General features: G+C 45.0%; 3 protein-coding genes and 1 long non-coding RNA gene across 5 annotated transcripts; 2 read left to right on the top strand and 2 right to left on the bottom strand.

Moving 5' to 3' along the window:
* Positions 1-199: 199 nt before the first annotated feature.
* On the bottom strand, positions 200-4,965 carry LOC113147680 (angiopoietin-2-like; the record flags this gene model as incomplete). The annotated part of the gene is made up of 8 exons (XM_026338837.1): positions 4,828-4,965; positions 4,651-4,696; positions 4,213-4,368; positions 3,982-4,020; positions 3,789-3,885; positions 3,545-3,634; positions 629-745; positions 200-376 (listed from the first exon to the last, which is right to left on the bottom strand). Coding segments are annotated over exons 1-8 (844 nt in total), but the record flags the coding sequence as incomplete, so codon positions are not given.
* A 5,810-nt stretch (positions 4,966-10,775) lies between these two features.
* On the top strand, positions 10,776-12,196 carry LOC113147684. The gene is made up of 3 exons (XR_003297393.1): positions 10,776-10,821; positions 11,321-11,476; positions 12,162-12,196. It is a non-coding gene; the product is annotated as an uncharacterized LOC113147684 (long non-coding RNA).
* A 960-nt stretch (positions 12,197-13,156) lies between these two features.
* Positions 13,157-15,110, top strand: LOC113147683 (microfibril-associated glycoprotein 4-like). Of its 2 annotated transcripts, none has more exons than XM_026338843.1 (6): positions 13,157-13,236; positions 13,338-13,493; positions 13,641-13,679; positions 13,776-13,872; positions 14,041-14,112; positions 14,647-15,110. In XM_026338843.1, exons 1-6 carry the CDS (start codon positions 13,231-13,233, stop codon positions 14,901-14,903), a joined length of 627 nt encoding a protein of 208 aa, XP_026194628.1. In that variant the 5' UTR covers positions 13,157-13,230; the 3' UTR covers positions 14,904-15,110. The 2 variants fall into 2 exon arrangements, with proteins under 2 accessions (XP_026194628.1, XP_026194627.1); XM_026338842.1 differs by having other exon boundaries at positions 14,041-14,208.
* Positions 15,111-15,683: 573 nt separating this feature from the next.
* Positions 15,684-19,306, bottom strand: LOC113147679 (the record flags this gene model as incomplete). Its single annotated transcript, XM_026338836.1, has 3 exons — positions 19,270-19,306; positions 17,811-17,875; positions 15,684-17,654 (listed from the first exon to the last, which is right to left on the bottom strand). Coding segments are annotated over exons 1-3 (2,073 nt in total), but the record flags the coding sequence as incomplete, so codon positions are not given.
* Positions 19,307-21,227: the final 1,921 nt, after the last annotated feature.

The raw sequence follows: 21,227 nt of genomic DNA, 5'->3' as shown, positions 1-21,227 counted from the left end.
GGTCCTGAGATAACTCCCTACTTTAACGTATTCTCCACCTCAAGCCGTGTGATGCAGACCTGCAATCCTTAAGGCTGAATAGTTGAAACCCGACCTCGTTTGTGTGCTTTGAAACCTGGACGTCTGGCTTTTTGTGCCAACATGTTGATCTTGGCACACATTCCCAAGCAGCTTGATGACTGTGCCTGTAAAATCTCACTCTCCACACTGAGAAGGCAGACAGGCCTCAGCCAGTGGTTAATGATACTGGAAGACTTGAGTTCAGCCCAGAGGAAGGGAAGATACAGGTCTACTGTCTCAATGAGCAGTTTTGTTCCGAGGTGTGCTGCCTCTGGCTGCATGTGCGTCCCGTACAAGTGGAACAACGTTTGCTGATCTGTGAGCATGTTTGAGGAGAGGCTGATGAATCTGGCTTTAAACACTGAAGAAGCTTCACTACAAAAAAAACTGTAAAAACTTTAAAGATCTTCCCAAACAAGTTTAGCTGTCGTCTTTAATTTAAATTTTCTGTCAGGTTGGTACAAATGTTTGACATGTTCAAAGTCTAAAGGGCGACGGCTCCGGGCGACCACTGCTATGAGAACCACTGTACTGTGAGTACAATGTGCTGCTGCTTGTTTTAACTCACCCGGCCGTCCACTGGAGAATCTGGACTCTGCAGTTTGTCCTTCACGGGGATGGAGGGTTGGTGAGTGTCCATGTTGAGCAGCAGCTCGTAGTTTTGCTGATTTGATGGCGTGAAGACCTGAACACACACACAGTATCAGTGTTTATTCTTATTGGACTTTTTCCTGTACATGACTGGATAAGCTACTGTAAATACTTTAATCTCCATCCATTACTGTGCTGTCCTGTTGGATATTCTGACACATTCAGGTCATCATTATCTTAAAGGTTCTGTGGCAACAGATAAATTACACTGACATCCAATAACTTGAGGTATCAAACACCAAAAAGCATATGACCAGCCTAAACAGAGCTTCACTACATCACACGTGCACTTTGAAGATGACATTTATTAGCGTGCACAACCAGTCAGCATTTTCAGCAAGGTGTGAGATTTATTTCACTCAGACAATATTTATCAAGCACACGGTGACACTTCGTGCAAACTCCTTCAAAACGCTAAACAGTTGTGAACACAGCTGCTTCACAGTGATTCAGGAAACTCGAGTCTTTAGCTGGAAAATAAACGTGCAGCTCTGAGTTCATGTGACAACTCACCTCTGCTGCTGCGTCTTTCAACCTAACCTGCTTCAATGTGAATTATGAATTAGTTTTAAACAACATTGTTTTTTATCATGAATCCATAGATTCTTTCAGCTGTTTGTATGTATTTTTTCAGAAGAATGATTGGACTCCCCTGCTCAGTGGTTGGGGCAGTGGCAGGTTTTAAACAGGTTGCCAGGCTTTGGGAACAGGAGGACCTTTTCTTAACCACTGGATGAAATTGAAGCATTTGGCTCCTTCTGCTGGTCGAGATGAGAGTTAGTCAGAGTCAAAGTGATCTTTATTATTTCATCAAGCAAAGTTCACGACCTCACGAGGAATGAAAACAACTTTACATTTTTATTTAAAGTCCTTTTTTCACAGTGCTTGACCGGCGTTTCTTTAATTATGTGTTTATTTATTTTGAGATGCAAAAAACGTGCAATACAATTCCACAAAATGCCTCTTACGTTTCAAATCCCATGCCATTTCAGAAATCAGTTACGTGGTGCCTCCATACACGCAAAAATCCTCCCAGAGTACTCAATACACACTTCAAAGCCTCGACATGAAGGGGGACACAGTAAGAGTTGATACTGATACTGAGCCAATAAATAAAGAATGAGGAAATAAAGAGAAGGGATGGGACACAAAAAGGTATTGGATCAACGATGAAAAGTGAATTCAGGTAAAGGTCGGAAAGGTACCATCAAGTAAACATGAAGGAGGTGTTGTTAGCGTCATATGCTGCACTCGGTTTGTGATTGTGATGAATGATCTAATGATGTTTCACCTAATTTTTATTAAAGATATTTAATTACTGATGATGGGGCATTAAGAACGAAAGAACTTTCAAACGACAGGAGAAGATAAAGTTGAAACAGGGACTGAAGTTCCCTAAAGCAAGTGAAAGCAGCAATATGAGAGTGTTACTAGTTATAATTATGGTGTCTGACGTTAATGAGACTGTTAAAGCCCGCTATGAAAACCAGCAGGAATCTCTGATTAGTTTGTCTGTGAGCACTAGGTGTCAGTGATTCATTGAACACATCAGATCACATCAGCTTTTCATTTATTGTCAGACGTTGAAACAACAGCTGCTCACACACAGTCGAACCTGGACTTTAGCTAAGATTGAAATGATTATGATCTCTTTAAAATCATCTTCTCAGACTGTGTCTTTCTACAGAACACATGAGAGAGAACATGTCAGATCTGCTGCTGTCTGTCCTGGACATTTACTGCACAGGACGGATCTTCATGCTGATGCTCTTCAGAGAGTAGTTATTCCCCCTCCAATGAGTCCACTCCACTCCAAGAGCATGCAGAGTACCATCAGCCCCCCAGCGATAAACCCCATTGGGGTTTGCATAGTGACAGTGTTACGAACAGGGACGGACAGGACTGACAGGGACCAAACAGGTACGAACAAAAGTAAATTTATTAGCAAAAGGCAGGGGACACAGGGAACTAACATGAACTAACAAAGTACCAAATAAAACACTGTGGAAACACAGGCAAAAACTCAAACCATAACTCTGACAACATACAAAGTACCAACAAAAAACCTCGCACTAATGCGGACATGAAACTAACAAACTAAATGCACAAAGTGACAAACCAAAATCACTGCGCAAGGCAGGCAAACAGGAACAAACATACAAAACTAACAGGACAAAGTATCAACTAAAAATGCTGCATAAACGTAGACCAAACAAATCAAACCTACAAACCAAAAACAGACAGGTGCCTCACAGACAAACAAACGAACGAACAGACTGACCAGTTTAGTGAAGGAGTAGTGTGCAGCATGAATGAATGTCAAACGAACCAACCAGAGATGAATCAATGTCGGCATGAGAGGGCAATGAGCATAAAACCAGCAAACGAACTAACCAGAGGAAATGCAGAGAACAGCGTGTATAATGTCAACAAACCAGCAATTTGACTGAGGAGTGCTTATAAACCAGAGGGATGACGAGGTGAAATGAGTCAGTAATTAGTCCAGAGTGTAGAGAGTGGGGGAAGAGGAAGTCCATGTATGGGTGTGTGGCAGGAGAGTGAGACAGAACAAAACCAAACCAAACCAAAAGACTGGGGCAGAGGGAGGAACTGTAACAGTCTTTGTACCAGAACCCTCCCAGGTAAAATCTGGCACAGTTTCTGGAATGAAGGTCTTGGTCTTAGTCAAAAGTGGTGAACTTCTGTCCATTGTGAAACTCCAGGCTGTCTCCCATAGAAACACAAATGTTTAATCACAACATCAATGATACTACTACAACTTTACTACAAGTAGAACTACTGGCTACTATATAAACGTCTGCTGATAACCCACCTGCTCCTCCATCACTGAATCCAGACACCTGCAGTTTGTATCCATACTCGTACTTTCTCTGGTTTGTCAGGTAGTAGATGTTGTCCAGACCTGAACACACACACACACACACACACACACACACACACACACACACACACACACATACGTGCAGCCTGCAGATTAATATTTACTGACATTGACAAGAAAAACCATGTGAAAACTGGTTTTAACAGGTTTTATACAGTCTGGTTTCAGGTCTCACCAAGCCAGTACTCTCCAGCAGGGTCACCGAACCCAAACTTGTAGTAATCCCAGGGTCTGTAGAAGTTCACTGTACCGTCCATCCTCCTCTGGAACACCTGGGGACAGGTTGTTGTTTCCAGACAACAAGGTGATGATTTATTGTGAAAGTCCAACAGGAAGTGTTCTTACTGATGTTCAGTTCAAATACTCACCGTCCATCCTCCTCCTGATGAGTCCATGTCACAGTACACCTACACACACACACACACACACACACACACACACACACACACACACATTTATTATTTATGATCTAAAACCATATCCACTACTACAAACTACTTGTTAGTGTGATTCTGTCAGAATCCGTCCTCGTGGTCTCATCTTTACACCGTCTTCTTCTTCTAGACATTAACCTGTCTCCCAGACAGGACGGAGCTTACCTGGACAGCTGACCTTTCTCCAAGAGGATAGAGGGTGTACACTCCACTGGGTGAGCTGTTGTCTTGTTGACGGATGTCGCTGCAGTCCACTGGTCTGTAGAGCTCTGAGCAGCTGGTCAACAGTGGAGCCAGCAGGAGGAAAAGGGCTGGTACTGTCTGGAACAGAGGAGGTTTGAACTGATCTCATGGTGCACAGCATGACTGGCACCAGGACATCACACCAGACCAAGTATGATAGCTCATCAAAATCACCAAATAGACCAGACCTTTACAGAGCTACGTCCGGCCCTGCAACCTTCCAAGGAAAACCCATCTACAATCTACTTCTGTTTATTAATGGTGTAAATGAAGAGTATGTGTTGATGGGGGGAATAACTTGACAGAGACACGACTGTTGTCCTCTGCAGAAAGCATCTTTACACTTCACGTCAAACTCACCTTCATTGTCACACGATCAAACTGCTGATGTAGATCAATCCGAACACTGTGAAGAAAAGTAATATCAGTAAATACACAGGAAACAAAAGATTCTATGAACACAGTTGATATTTGGTGTCCAGACTCTGCTCTTGTCTTTTCTCCATTCATTAACCTGTAAGAATGAAGCAGACCTACCTGGTTATTGTACTGACCACTTGTCCTCTGCACTTTCTGACTGTCTCGTCCACGTCCACCTGCTGCTGCTGCACCTGAGCTTCTGACAACTTAACTTTGTTGTTGGTTGGTATTAACATCATCAGTTCACTTCCTGCATTGGCTGGTGTCTCTGAAAACAATGGGTTTTCTTGTAGTTCCTCTCTGTGGTGGATGTTAAACTTCCACCAATGGAACAAAAAGAATTTAGTCACAGTGAACAATGACAACCAATAAAGCAAATGTTTGATATACTGAGTCACAATTATAACTTAATCTAGTTATCTGGTCACTTTTTCTTGAATTAGAATTTTTACCTTTTTATCTTTGTGTCAGTCTCACACCTGATTTGTCACAGTTTGTCCAAACTACCTATAATTTCTGTTTTTTTGCGATAATACAGTAAGTGAAGGTTTTGCAGGAGCAGAAAAACTAGAGCAAAGTTGTGGTGAGGAGGCTGCAGCTTGTTGGCAACAAGCCTGCTGTTTGTGTTCTCTAATGTATAGTGTGATTTATACATTTCTTCTTTTTTAGAAGAGCTCAACAACAATCTGCACCGTCTTCCACTAGAGGGAGCTGCTGGTACACAAGGACATCACGGAGGAAGCTTTCGCGTCATTGACCTGTAAGTTCACCGACTTGTCACTGTTCTGTCTGCACTGGGGCGATGAGCGCTCTGGTTGCAGGTGGAAATGTCAGCGTTTAGCATCGTGTCCGTCCAAACTGTGAATGGCTCCTGTCGGGTGACTGCCACTCAATAGTAGATGAGAGAAAGTTGGAGGTTTGCAAGAATTAACAAAGACGGTGATAACAGAGAGACAGAGAGGAGAGAGGGAGAGACACAGAGAGACAGAGAGGAGAGAGACAGAGAGGAGAAAGTTGATGAAAGGAAGGTGAGACTGAAACAAGAAGAGATAGATATAAAAATGTCCAAAAAGAGAAAAGTGGACAGCAAAGAGTTTTTAATTGGGAATAGACAGACGCCTTTTTGGTCATATTACCCACTGGGAGCACATATCAGACACAGCAGTGTGTCTGACATGTTCCCCAACTGTCTTGTCAAACGGCATCATGAGACCAAACACCAAGGTTTTGAACACACATACCCACTCAAATCTGAAGTGCAATCTTAGAAAGTCGCTCGTCTCAGAGCCCAGTATGAGCAGTCCACCAGGATCTGGAGCCACACGCTCAGTTGGATGTTACATAACAATACATTTGTCCAAAGGTTTTTGAATTGCACTGAATTCATGTGATTTGACAGTCAGGTACCGATTACATGCAGGCTACTTGATAATGTATGGCAGTAAATAGTTAGACATGTGAGTCTTCTGGACCCTTTGTTTCCAAAAAGATATCTATTCCCATATACAAACATAGGAATGAGCATGTGTTTGCATAAAAACATTAAAATGTCCTCTTTGTTAATCAGCAGAGATGAACAGATGCTGCCAACCAACCCCATTGCGCTGAAGCGACGCGCAGTAATTTCCCCTTCATATGTTTTTCAATTCCCTCTAAAGTCCACGTACCTTTACTCCCGCAGGCGCCTGCAGAGGATCTGGCTGGGTTCACTTGTCGGGTTTCTCCAATTCTTTCTTTCCTCTCTCTTGTCTCAGCTCTGTGGCTTCAGGTTCCTGTTTTCACTGTGCACAGTCCAACTGCACTGAGGCTTTGATCTGGGCGTGATGTCACTAGGACGAGAGTTCCGACGGAACCTTCTGTGAGCTTTCGTCACTACGACGACGGTCATTTGAACCATAATGTGACTGAACCTAACAGGTGTAGTTTTTCTGTATTTCCTGGTTCTTATTTCCTGTAGTTCTTTTTTTAATTCAAGCTAATTCCACTCCAACCGCCAACATGGACTGTTTTGACTTGACTTGAATCAAAGTGCTGCACACAGAGCTCAGTCAACAAACTTTGGAAGGAAACATTTGCAGCATCAGACACTTGTACAGTGTTTTTGGCTGAAACATTCCTGTTAGAAGGAAAATGGATCAATTGTTTGTGGCACCAATGTTTCCCCTTGAAGCTCTCCCATCTCCTTATTCCTGCTATTCATATAAATGTCTGTGTCTGTGTGTCTGTGTGTGTCTGTGTCTGTGTCTGTGTCTGTGTCTGTCTGTGTGTGTTTAGTGCCTCTGATTACGGCCATGACATTGCAGAAGATCTGGTTCCTTGTGTGGTCTGATGTGAACATGTTGTCAGTGTTAATAAATACACACACACACACACACACACAGAAAGAGATAAGTGAGGTGTTTGTCCAGGCTCTTTGTGACCCTATGTATATGTGCTCTGCTCTTTCAGTCGGCCTGTCAGAGGTGAGGCGGCGATTCCCAGACGGAGGCAGCCGAACCACCACCACCACGCAGCAGCGGTCCGGTCGATTGAATTGTAATATCTCGGTGGAGGAGTACAAAGTACGAGGTTTACCCCTTGAACGTTGTCCAAGTGTCCCCAAACTGTACGTGTGTCTTATGCACAAAGGTTCCCATTTTGTATTGTCGTGTTTCTACACTTGACAGATTTCACATCTTCATTTGAAAGGTACAAATCTTCATAAGACACAATTGGTGCACGTGAACATTTTGGCTGGCGCGCCTGACACTGTTATTAAGCTTAGAGCTCCCAGCTGGCTTCCTGTACTGTATACTGGGATGTAAATGCGAGTAGATCAATGTGATTTGGCCCCAGCCCCAGCTCTTGGATTTGACCTGTATTTCCGACATCAGCGCTCACTCTGTTCTTTGACTTTGTGAACAGATGCGTTATGTCCCTGTTGTCTGATTTGATTCCAGTGTTTCTACGCCGTCGTGAACAATATCGCACGACGCGTGTCGCTGGTCAGGAGGCAGAGTAGGATACGAGCCGAGCGTGATAGTGTCAAGCTTTCATTTGCCACACCTTCCCAGCAGAGCTGTTCTCACACAGGTGTGACATGTCGGCCTGTGACAGGGACCAGCGTGCAGCGCAGGCTGCAGAAAAAGAACAAGCTAGTCCGAGTCAAAAAAGACCGTCACGAGCGAGCGCTCATCTCGATCAGTTTGAAGACAGCCGCCCGCAAATCTGGACTTGCGCTTCCATGTCATTCCCCCCACCCCTCGGCCTGAACGGGCTCGTTGCGTGAAACAATGGAAGGGGTAGGGTGGCACGTGTGTAACTCTCACACCTCTGCTCCCCCCTCCTTACAACTACAGTGGGCCCTTAAGTGTGTCAGCTTTCATTCTTACCGAGGGCCACGGTGAGCTCAGAACTTGCCAAAGTGTGTGATTACTGATCAGCTGTAGGTTCATTATGTGGAAGATTTGACATAAAACAAAGCACAAAACCTTAATGTGCCTCGTTTTTGAATCCCGTCCGTGCGTCACACCTCAGATTAGAGCAACGTTGTGGTGAGGAGGCTGCAGCTTGTTGGCAACAAGCCTGCTGTTTGTGTTCTCTAGTTAGTGATGTTATATACATTTCTTCTTCTTTTTAGAAGAGGGGTTGGGTTAGGGTTAGGGTGAGGGTTGGGGTTAGGGGGTTGGGTTGGGTTAGGGGTGGGTTGGGTTGGGTTGGGTTAGGGTTGGGTTAGGGGGTTAGGGTTAGGGTTGGGTTGGGTTAGGGTTGGGTTGTAGGGTTAGGGTTAGGGTTGGGTTCGGAGTAGGGTTCGGGTAGGGGTTAGGGTTGGGGTTCGGGTTAGGGTTGAGGGGGTCGGGGTGGTGGGTTCGGGTTCGGGTAGGTTAGGGGTTAGGGTTAGGGGTTAGGGTTAGGGTTCGGGTTAGGGTTCGGGGTTCGGGTTCGGGTTAAGGTTAGGTTCGGGTTCGGGTTGGGTTGGGTCTGGTTCGGGGTTGGTTCGGGTTACGGGTCGGGTTGGTTAGGGTTATCGGGTTCGGTTCGGGTTCGGGTTAGGGTTAGTTGGTTTGGGTTCGGGTTCAGGGTTCGGTTTGGGTTAGGGTTGGGGGTCGGGTCGGGGTTGGGTTCGGGTTAGGGGTGGGTGGGGTTGGGGTTCGGGTTCGGGTTAGGGGTTAGGGTTCGGGTGCGGGGTTAGGGTTGGGTTCGGGGGTTCGGGGTTGGGTTAGGGTCGGGTTCGGGTTCGGGTTCGGGTTCGGGTTCGGGGTTACGGGTTCGGGTTCGGGTTCGGGTTGGTCGGGGTTCGGGTTCGGGTTACGGGTTAGGGTTCGGGTTCGGTTAGGTTCGGGTTCGGGTTCGGTTGGGTTCGGGTGCGGGGTTCGACGGGTTCGGGTTAGGGGTTCGGGTTCGGGTTGGTATTCTGGGTCGGGTTAGGGTTTCGGGGTTGGTTAGGGGGTGGTTCGGGTTCGGGTTAGGGTTCGGGGTCGGGTTCGGGGTTCGGGTTCGGGTTCGGGTTCGGGTTCGGTTCGGAGGGTAGGGTGGTCGGGTCGGGTTCGGGTTTCGGTGGGGGGTTAGGGGTTCGGGTTCGGGTTCGGGTTGGTTCGGGTTCGGCGGGTTCGGGTTCGGGTTCGGGGTTCGGGGTCACGGGTTCGGGTTCGGGTTCGGGAGGTTCAGGGTTGGGTTGCGGGTTCAGGTCGGTTCGGGTTCGGGTGACGGGTTTACGCGGGTTCGGGTTCGGGATTCGGGTTCGGGGAGGGTCGGTTCGGGTCGGGGGTGGGTTCGGGTTTCGGGTTCGGGTTCCGGGTTCGGGATTCGGTTCGGTTCGGGAGTTCGGGTTCGGGTTCGGGTTCGGGGTTCGGGTTCGGGTTCGGGTTCGGTTCGGGTTCGGGTTGGTCGGGTACGGGGTTCGGGTTCGGGTTCGGGGTTCGGGTTCGGTTCGGGTTCGGGGTCGGGTTCGGGTTCGGGTTCGGGTTCGGGTTTCGGTTCCGGGTTCGGGTTCGGGTTCGGGTTTACGGGTTCGGGTCTGGGTTCGGGTGCGGGTTCGGCGGGTTCCGGGGGGTCGGGTTCGGGTTCGGTTCGGGTATCGGGGTAGTTCGGGTTCGGTTCGGGTTCGGGTTCGGGTTCGGGTACACTTTAGTGCAGCAGCTGCAGACTTGTATCACAGCAGGATCCACTTTCACTGAGGGGGGCAGTTCTAACAAAGGATGGAGGATTTCAGTGCAACTACGTCAGCTACTGTTGCAGGGAGCATTATCCTGCTGACACCTGTGGTATGAAGGTGTGAGGAAACTCATTTCTGTTGCACTTTGATTTGATTTTGTTCCCTTGAATCGAAAGAAACAAAGCTTCTCCACACAGACGCTGGTGTCTTTAATCCTGAAATACGATTGTCTTGTTTCATGTGTATGTAGAGATGAACACGCACTTAGTAAATCAGTAAGTGTCATTTTTTTGTTTTAGGAAATCATGTTTTAGCTTATTTAAACAGTTACAGAGAAAAATATTAATCCAACCACCTCTGACTTACAGATAAACGTTATATATACACTAAATTAAACATTTTATTCTTCCTCAACCACATGACATTATGCTCTTATTCTGTCCGTGTGTACGTGTGATGCACCTGTTAAACGATCGTCAATCCTCTAGAACTGTTTGTCACCATCGCAGATTTAGAAAGTGAAACTACAAATGTTTTTTAAATGTTGCTGTGGCGTGTTTGTCTCTGTATATATACAAAGTTAAGCTGTGAGAGTTTTTCAGACTGCGTGAGAAGCAGCAGTTTGTCTGTTTCCTCTGAAGTGAAGACAAAGTCTCTTCAGCTCCAGCTGCAGGTGAGTTCACACAGGTGAGAATTAAACCAGGAGACATCACTGTATTTTATTTTTCTGAACTCCTTTCTTTCTGAACCTGAACTCCCTCATCCTGGTCTCCATCCCTACCCACCTCTGAACACAAATTTCAAAAACCTGCTGAAAACAGAACTATTTTTTTCTCATTGTGTGTCAAATCAGCTTCAGCTTCATCTGTTTACTGACTGAACTACATCTGACTGTTGTTCCTTTTGTATCTTCAGTGTCTGACAGACCCATGTCAGGACTTGGATCTTCTTGTTTCTTCAGATTTGTGACAATGAAGGTAAGTTAGTGAGCTGGAATCTGACTTCTTCCATTTGCACAGGATAGAGTCTCCTGCCTTTCATACCTACAGTTTTTACCCCAGAGCGTGCTATGTTCCTTCAGTCGGACCCTATGTTGAGGGTCGTCATGTCCCTACTAATGGTGCAGGTGTAAGAATGAACCCAAAAATAGCAAATATTGTGTCTACGTACTTACTAGCTTAAAAGAAGTCGTGTCATGTTTCCACAGTCGCCTACAAAGAGTCTAATGAATCAAAGTGTGTGTTTGACGAATCAAAGTGTGTGTTTGATGAATCAAACCCCTTTTCTAGAAAGAGAAACACATGTTGTTAAGTTTGGTGACAGTGAACTCACCGTAATGTTCACTGTGTAACGCTGAGGCCTCTTGTAAAGAAAGTATTGACTTCTTTCAGTTTCCTCTTGACAAACACTTCACACAACAATATGATGCTGTGGAGTCTTCATTTGTTGATCGGTCATGAATCTCCTCTGTTCCAGACGGTACCAGTCCTCTTCCTCCTCCTGGTTCCACTGTTGACCAGCTGCAAAGAGCTCCTCACACCAGCTGACTGCAGTGACATCCATCAACAGAACAAGACCTCATTCAGCGGTGTGTACACCATCTATCCTCCTGGGGAAAGGTCAGCGGTCCAGGTAAACTGGAAGACAGGTTTTTGTTTAAAGGTGTTAACTGTGCTGTAAGATTTAGAGAGACTTATAATCAGCAGGCAACTGTGTGAACGTCTGAAAATAAGAATAAGATTTTATATCAACATAAGGCGTCAGGCTGTTGTGTTTCTACAGTAGCTCAGACAGGACAAACCAAACGGGGGCTCTAGAGAGGGAGGTGTGTGTTTTTACGTGGAAGCAGCAGCAGTTTAAAGTTGGTGCTCCTGTAGCACTGCTTGGAAGACGATAACAAAGAATGAAGCATAATCAGCCTCGTGAGAAGTTTCAGATATAGTCAGTGCAATACTTTCAGCTGGATTCAACCTGCAACACCACTAGATGATGCTACACGTTGCTCATTGTACCTTTAATAGACAAGGGTGTTGACTTAAAGATGAGAGCATGAAAACATGAAAACTGCTACGAAAATCAGAGCATGTCATGATTTCAGCCTCGTTGCGGCTTGTATTTCCCCCATGCCCTTATTTTGACAACTTCCTGTTTCCTCCTCCCAGTCTGACTACATTCACTCACCTAATTGACTACACCTGGTTTCCCCTACACTATAAATACCGGCCTGCTCACCTTTCTCCCCTGCCAGATAGTCTGTTCTTAACTCCTGGAAACTATCTAGTGTTTCTTGTGTACTGACTTGTTTTGGATTTTTCAGACTCTGCCTGCTCTGGACCCCTTCTCTTGCCTGACCCCCTGGTGCCGTGAGTTTTGTTTATTCCCGTCATTCCCCCTGCTCACAGTACCAGACCTGTACCTGTATCATCACACCTGGTTTTGACATTGGATTTCATTGGATTAGACTGTATTCTCATGGTGCTTCTGTGATAATCTTGTTACACATGAACCTTCTCCATTGTCCTCCAATTTGTCCATGTGATCTCCGTTGGTTGGCCATCTTGGTCGTGACGTCACTTCTGGTTTCCACCCAGACCACCATACTCACCCTACGTCATCTAGTGACTGTTTAATTCATTGATTTACTGTTGTTCTGTCCTTTATAAATAAAGATAGATATTTAGTCTTGTCCTGTGTTGTCTCTGGCCATGAAGTCCTTCCTCCAGCTTGTGACAGATTATGCTTTAGTTTCTGCAGGATTTATAGTAAAATAGAGAAAAATCCAGAGGGTTCACAAACTTGCAACACTTTTCATGACTCAATCCTATTCTTACTCAAATATGTACATAACCAGTGCTTCATGGAGCCATAGGTAAGGACACTACTGAGCCAACTCTGTGATTTTCTGGAAAACAATCAAACTGTTTACCAGAATTTTTAAGAAGCAGGTCATAACCAAACTGAACCAAACTGTTTTTAACTATTTTAACTGAGGATCTTTGGGCTCTGAGCGGTTGGTCCATCAAAACAAAACAAAACTTCTGAAGACACCACCTTGGACTCTGTAAACTGAGTTGTTGAGTTTTTAATATACTGTGACATTTTTTAAATGAAATAATGTCTTTCAATAGTTTTATCACAAAGTGAGTGAGTCCTCACAGCGAAGGAGGACAACACATTTAGGTTTCTTCAGTGTTATACAATCCATGAGTACTGTATTCACACTGGAGCGCGTGGAGCAAATTTTCCCCCATTTACCAAAGTGCTGTATGGTTGTGAAACAGCAGCTGCTCAGTCACGTGTTGATCTTTGGAACATAAATACAGCTGAGAGACAGTGGACCCTCCACATGACTCACCGACTTCACATTAATCGGCTGAACTCTAACAATGAAGGTAGCTTTATGTTGTCAACGTCCTCAGCAGTGTCTCACTTTGTATTTGAAGTTTGTCCAATGATTCTATCAAAACAAATGACAACATGTCCTCTGTTCCAGACAGTACCAGTCCTCTTCCTCCTGCTGGCTCCACTGTTGACCAGCTGCTCAGAGCTCTACATACCAGTTGACTGCAGCAACATCCGTCAACGAGACAACAGCTCACCCAGTGGAGTGTACACCCTCTATCCTCTTGGAGAAAGGTCAGCTGTCCAGGTAAGCTCCGTCCTGTTAATGTCTAGAAGAAGAAGACGGTGTAAAGATGAGACCACGAGGAAGGATTCTGACAGAATCACACTAACAAGTAGTTTGTAGTAGGGGATGTGGTTTTAGATCCTAACTAATAAATGTGTGTGTGTGTAGGTGTACTGTGACATGGACTCATCAGGAGGAGGATGGACGGTGAGTATTTGAACTGAACATCAGTAAGAACACTTCCTGTTGGACTGTCACAATAAATCATCGCCTTGTTGTCTGGAAACAACAACCTGTCCCCAGGTGTTCCAGAGGAGGATGGACGGTACAGTGAACTTCTACAGACCCTGGGATTACTACAAGTTTGGGTTCGGTAACCCTGCTGGAGAGTACTGGCTCGGTGAGACCTGAAACCAGACTGACTTGTTACTACATGAAATTCAGTGTGTAGAAAGTACAAATACAGCAGCATGTCCTGTTTACTTGTTTTAGTTTTATGCTGACATTTACCATCTCTGTAGACTTGATGGACAGGATCAAACCAAGTCTTAAATTTGTGTGTGTCCAGGTCTGGACAACATCTACTACCTGACAAACCAGAGAAAGTCCGAGCTGCTGGTCGACATGCAGGACTTTGATGGTAAAAAAGCGTTTTCTCGTTACTCCTCGTTCTCCATCAGTGGAGAGTGTGATGGATACAAACTAAATGTGTCTGGATTCACTGATGGAGGAGCAGGTGGGTTATCAGAAACAGGTCCTATCTGTTTTCACTATGAATAGATGATACATCTATGAAATGTTGATACCTAGAAACAGATTAATGTTCAGCAGCATCTTCATTACTGGTGGAAGAATAAAATACGTGGAAAATGAAAAGAGTTCCAGGATTAACAGAGAGAATCACCTCAGCTCATCTCTCTTCATTAACTTGTGTCATGGTGATTTTTTTCAAGCAATGAAAACCAAATGAAGTATGCCAGCAGAAACAGACCTCACTGTGTTGGTTAACCCACAGATGGTTTTATTGTCCCCTGTAACAAGAGCAGCAGCGATCAGGTCTGTGTTTCTGAGACTTTGGATCCTCAGACTCGATTTGTTCTTGGAGTCTAAGTAGACAAACCAGTGACAAACTGTGCTGCCTTCAGTTCATTTGTGACTTTAAATGTTTTTGTAGGAGACGCCCTGACTTATCACAGCGGACAGAAGTTCTCCACCTTCGACAAAGACCAAGACTCTTGGCCCAACAACTGTGCCAGATCATTCATGGGGGCGTTCTGGTACAACAGCTGCCACTTTGCAAACCCTAACGGCGCTTATCGCTGGGGGGCTGATGGTACTCTGTATGCTGTTGGAGTGGAGTGGTACCAGTTTAAGGGTCACCATAACTACTCCCTCAAGAGCATCAACATGAAGATCCGTCCTGTGCAGTAAATGTCCAGAACAAACAGACAGCAGAAGATCTGACGTCGATCTATCAAGTATTGATCTTTAGAAACAACATGCTGCCCTCATATGAAGAAGGATGAGGCGACTGTGTAAAAATAGTCTACTGCACCTGCTACAGCGCTCTGCAGACATCTGGATGTTTTGTCGGTAGCCTCTGTCTCAGTGTATTAAAGGGTTTGAAATGTACCAGGACTCTGTGATACGACCTTTTCACATACTGCAGCAACATTTGTTCTTCTGTTTTTTCCTTCTGGTGCATTTGACAAAGACCCAGTTTGCATAACCACAGGTTTTGAGTGATTCCTTGATGTGTTTGTGTTCCTTCTTCTTTCCCTCTGTTCGTGTAGGCTCTAATCATTCTGAGCCTTTAATTCTCTTTGTAAAATATTTTTTAAATAAAATCATAGAAATTTAGGAAACAACTGCCTTCATCAATTCAACATTCAAAGTGTCTGGAAGTTTAGTCATGGCAACTGGACTTCCTTTAGTTAGGTGAAACGTTTCGCTACTCATCCAAGTAGCTTCTTCAGTCTGAAGATAGTTGGTTAGAGGCCGCAAATTTATGCTCCAAGGCTGGTTTCACTCCACCCCTTGCCCTGAATAGGCTCGTTAGGTGAAACAAAGGATGGGGGGGATGTGAAGGATGTAATGATCACACCTCAGCCCACCCCCTCGTAACACCTAAATGGGTCGTTAAGTGTGTCCAACCTGGTGCAGGTGTGAACTGGTTCTGGCCTTTTTGGGGATAGATGAAAGGGCAGCATGATAAATAGAAGACAGGTTGTGTCTAAGTCCTCCACCTCTGTTGAGAGAGGGAGTGTTGATTTGCACATGCACGGCTTCCCTCACCCCTCTCTCAAACCACTTGTCCTCTTTGTCCAATATTTTAACGTCACAGTCCTCAAATGAGTGTCCTTTATCCTTAAGATGAAGGTACACCGCTGATTCAGGACCTGAGGTGTTACTCCTCCTGTGCTGTGCCATCCTCCTGTGTAGCGGCTGTTTGGTTTCTCCAATGTACAGTTCAGGGCATTCCTCACTGCATTGGACCGCATACACTATATTGCTCATCTTGTGTTTTGGAGTCCGATCTTTGGGATGTACAAGTTTCTGTCTGAGTGTGTTAGTGGGTTTGAAATAGACAGGGATGTTGTGTTTTCTGAAAATCCTCTTCAGCTTATCTGAAACCCCAGCCATGTAAGGTATGACCAGGTTTTTGCGTAGGACCTGAGACTCCGACTGTTCCCTTGTTCTTTTCCTGGAACAGGTTCCTGCTTTGTTAAAGGCCCACTTGGGATATCCACAAGTCCTGAGCGCTGTCTTCAGATGCCTGTCTTCTTTCTTTTGGGCTTCTATGGAGGTGGGGATGTTTTGCGCTCTGTGGTTCAAAGTCCTGATGACTCCTATTTTGTGTTGTAGTGGATGATGTGAGTCGAACAACAGGTACTGGTCCGTGTGGGTGGGTTTTCTGTAAACCTCTATTTCCAGTCTTCTGCCTGCCCCAATGATGACCGCGCAGTCCAGGAAGGCCAAACGGTTATCTTTGGTGTCCTCTCTAGTGAAACTGATGTTGGTGTCCACTGAGTTTATGTGGTCTGTGAAAGACTGTAACTCCTGGGTCTTGATCTTCACCCAGGTGTCATCCACATATCTGAACCAGTGGGTCGGTGTCGTCCCTGGGAAGGAGTTGAGAGCTTTCTTCTCCACCTCTTCCATGTATAGGTTTGCTACAATGGGTGACACTGGGGAACCCATGGCACAGCCATGTCTCTGTTTGTAGAAGTCCCCTCTGTACGTGAAGTACGTGGTGTTGAGACACAGGTCCAGGAGCAAACAGATCTGGTCGGGGCCGAGGTTGGTTCTGGTGTTGAGGGAACTGTCTTCTTCCAGTCTTCTCTTCACCGATGTCAATGCGTCCGTAGTGGGGATGCTGGTGAAGAGAGACGTAACATCAAAGGATACCATGGTTTCATCCGTATCCAGTTCCAGGTCCCTGACCTTTGCCGTAAAGTCCTCTGAGTTGTGGATGTGGTGGTCCGTGTGTCCAACTAGTGGGGCCAATACTGTGGCCAGGAATTTGGCAATGTTGTATGTTACTGAGTTAATACTGCTGACTATAGGTCTGAGGGGGGCTCCTTCCTTGTGTATCTTGGGAAGGCCATAGAGGCAAGGAGTGGCTTCCCCAGGATACAACCTGTAATAGGTTGCCCTATCAATGGCATTTTTCAGTTCCAGATGTTTCAGGCAGTCTATTACCTTCTTCTTGTAATTGCTGGTGGGGTCCCTTTTCAGTTTTTCGTATGTGTGCTTATCCTCCAGAAGCGAAATCACCTTGGCATGATAGTCTGTTGTATTCAGAATGACCGTGCATCTTCCTTTGTCCGCAGGAAGGATGGTAATAGTCTCATCCCTGCTGAGTGATGTCAGCGCAATTCTCTCATCCTTGGTGAGGTTGGAATCTGGTGGTTGTGCACTGGAGAGAGCTGCAGAGACTTTGAGTCGAAGTTCTTCTGCTTCTGCCAGTGGTAGGTTGTTGTTTCGGATGGCGGTTTCAGTCGCTGTAATGAAATCCACAACAGGAACTTGTTTTGGGGTGACTGCATAGTTTAGGCCTTTGGATAAGACCTCCCTCTCTGGAGGGGTTAGTTCTCTGTCTGAGAGATTCTTAACCCATTTCTCCTTGATAACCGTTTGGCCTTCCTGGACTGCGCGGTCATCATTGGGGCAGGCAGAAGACTGGAAATAGAGGTTTACAGAAAACCCACCCACACGGACCAGTACCTGTTGTTCGACTCACATCATCCACTACAACACAAAATAGGAGTCATCAGGACTTTGAACCACAGAGCGCAAAACATCCCCACCTCCATAGAAGCCCAAAAGAAAGAAGACAGGCATCTGAAGACAGCGCTCAGGACTTGTGGATATCCCAAGTGGGCCTTTAACAAAGCAGGAACCTGTTCCAGGAAAAGAACAAGGGAACAGTCGGAGTCTCAGGTCCTACGCAAAAACCTGGTCATACCTTACATGGCTGGGGTTTCAGATAAGCTGAAGAGGATTTTCAGAAAACACAACATCCCTGTCTATTTCAAACCCACTAACACACTCAGACAGAAACTTGTACATCCCAAAGATCGGACTCCAAAACACAAGATGAGCAATATAGTGTATGCGGTCCAATGCAGTGAGGAATGCCCTGAACTGTACATTGGAGAAACCAAACAGCCGCTACACAGGAGGATGGCACAGCACAGGAGGAGTAACACCTCAGGTCCTGAATCAGCGGTGTACCTTCATCTTAAGGATAAAGGACACTCATTTGAGGACTGTGACGTTAAAATATTGGACAAAGAGGACAAGTGGTTTGAGAGAGGGGTGAGGGAAGCCGTGCATGTGCAAATCAACACTCCCTCTCTCAACAGAGGTGGAGGACTTAGACACAACCTGTCTTCTATTTATCATGCTGCCCTTTCATCTATCCCCAAAAAGGCCAGAACCAGTTCACACCTGCACCAGGTTGGACACACTTAACGACCCATTTAGGTGTTACGAGGGGGTGGGCTGAGGTGTGATCATTACATCCTTCACATCCCCCCCATCCTTTGTTTCACCTAACGAGCCTATTCAGGGCAAGGGGTGGAGTGAAACCAGCCTTGGAGCATAAATTTGCGGCCTCTAACCAACTATCTTCAGACTGAAGAAGCTACTTGGATGAGTAGCGAAACGTTTCACCTAACTAAAGGAAGTCCAGTTGCCATGACTAAACTTCCAGATAACTTCACCTGGACGACTGAGAATCTTCACCGACAACATTCAAAGTGCTGCTGGAAAAGTAAGTGAACTGAAATTCAACATGGATTTGTCCAAGTTTTCAAACAAATAACTTTTTTAGTTATAGAACTGCTACAAAAATCAGATCACTCTTTAGTTTCTGCAGGAATTATAGTGAAATATAGAAAATTCCAGAGGGTTCACAAACTTAATACACTTTTCATGACTCAATCCTATTCTTAATCAAATATGTACATAACCAGTGCTCAATAAATCATCACTTTGTTGTCTGGAAACAACAACCTGTCCCCTGGTGTTCCAGAGGAGGATGGACGGTACAGTGAACTTCTACAGACCAGTTTGGGTTCGGTGACCCTGCTGGAGAGTACTGGCTCGGTGAGACCTGAAACCAGACTGACTTGTTACTACATGAAATTCACTGTGTTTAAAAATAAATTCTGTTGTGAAAAACCACAAACAGGACGTTAAAAAATATGTGTTCTATATTCTTGGAGTCAAAAACAAATAACTGCACTTTCTACATCTTTGTGTGTGTCCAGGTCTGGACAACATCCGCTACCTGACACACCAGAGAAACTACGAGCTGCAGTCGGCATGCAGGACTTAGATGGGAAAAAAGCATTTGTTCGTTACTCCTCGTTCTCCATCAGTGCAGAGTGTCATGGATACAAACTGAATGTGTCTGGATTCACTGATGGAGGAAAAGGTGGGTTATCAGAAACAGGTCCTATCTGTTTTCACTATGATTAGATGATACATCTATAATATGTTGATACCTAGAAACAGATTAATGTTCAGCAGCATCTTCATTACTGGTGGAAGAATAAAATACGTGGAAAATGAAAAGAGTTCCAGGATTAACAGAGAGAATCACCTCAGCTCATCTCTCTTCATAAACTTGTGTCATGGTGACTTTTTCTGACCAATGAAAACCAAATGAAGTATGCCAGCAGAAACAGACCTCACTGTGTTGGTTAACCCACAGATGGTTTTATTGTCCCCTGTAACAAGAGCAGCAGCGATCAGGTCTGTGTTTCTGAGACTTTGGATCCTCAGACTCGATTTGTTCTTGGAGTCTAAGTAGACAAACCAGTGACAAACTGTGCTGCCTTCAGTTCATTTGTGACTTTACATGTTTCCGTAGGAGACGCCATGAATTATCACAGCGGACAGAAGTTCTCCACCTCCGACAAAGACCAGGATTCTTGGCCCAACAACTGTGCCAGATCATCTCTGGGGGCGTTCTGGTACAGAGGCTGTTACAACCCCAACTGGGGTTATCGCTGGGGGGCTGATGGTACTGGTTGTCTTGGTTACAGTGGAGGGGTGTTGAATACTCCCTGAAGCATCAGCATGAAGATCCGTCCTTTTGCAGTGTAATAGATGTGTCATTTTCTTTATATTTAAAATGTGCAGTTTTGTTACCTGATTCACACAGAAAAACAAATCTGTAAATCAGTTGTTAAAAACTTCAGGAACAGTGGTCGTATAAAGACGACACAAGTCATTTGTGATTGTTAATATGTTTTCTTCAAAGCATATTTAGGTTAATTAATAAAGTCAAAAATCATCAAAATAAAATAACATATTCAACTTATTTCACTTGTTTTCCATCAGAATATCTGAATTTGAGTTGGTGCACGAGAACAAGAATCACAGACCCACAGTCTCTGAGGGTCTGTGACTGGATTTTAGAATTAGAATTAGTCTCTCATCTATCCTATAATCTCAGAGAATCTGTAGAATGAAACAGTCTGATCAGATGATAATTCTTGTATTTGCTTCAATATAATCTTCTAAATGAATCAGTAGTTGACAGAATCTTTTCCATCGGAGCTGAAGTCAGGTGTTGACTGTATGTGAGCAGCTGCTGGTGCAGAGATTGGTCAGGTGGGAACTTAGTGGAGGATCCAGAGGAACAAATCCAGAGCAGTTTCCATCAGAAACATCCAATTGAATGAGTGAAGTGATGAAGCACCAAAGGACGAGTGACTTGTATTAATAATACTATACACTAACCAGCCGCTCAACTCCTCTCACCTAATGAGTTAAATCAACAAGTCAGGGCAGTGACTCATGTAAACAGTGTTTCAGAGATGGGGATGGGGAGAGGTTCACCCCTCTGTCAAACACTGTTCTGTTCCACAGCTGAGGAAAAACATTTCTCAAAGTTCAGTTTCATCATCAGAACAGACACGTGTTTCTTCAGTCTGTTCCCACTTTCATTTTATTAACATAAAGCAGAACCACAGAAAAGTCCAACTTCATTCTAGTTTTGCTAAAGGTAGAAGTTTAATACCAGAAGCTGAGAGTTACTGTGTCCAATGTGGAAGATGAATCGGTTCAGGTATTCCTGTTATTTGAAATTCAGGTGCAAAATGAAGCAATCATTATAATGCTTCAGTATAATCCTAGAAATGAAGCAATCAGAACCTCTGTCCCATCGTTTACCTGCTTCTTGTGCAGCATGTCTTATTGTAATGTGAACGTGTCTCTGGGTAGATGTTTCCAGACTGA

Source organism: Anabas testudineus, unplaced genomic scaffold, assembly GCF_900324465.2.
Source record: "Anabas testudineus unplaced genomic scaffold, fAnaTes1.2 Contig282arrow_ctg1, whole genome shotgun sequence".
NCBI lineage: Eukaryota > Metazoa > Chordata > Actinopteri > Anabantiformes > Anabantidae > Anabas > Anabas testudineus.
Note: the sequence above shows the minus strand (reverse complement) of the source record. Positions and strands in the feature narration are given on the sequence as shown.

Excerpts from the sequence above, each read along its gene's own strand:
- LOC113147683 (XM_026338842.1), top strand. Across the intron at positions 13,494-13,640 it reads GAGAAAGGTCAGCTGTCCAG|GTGTACTGTGACATGGACTC; the intron begins GTAAGCTCCGTC and ends GTGTGTGTGTAG. Across the intron at positions 13,680-13,775 it reads CATCAGGAGGAGGATGGACG|GTGTTCCAGAGGAGGATGGA; the intron begins GTGAGTATTTGA and ends ACCTGTCCCCAG.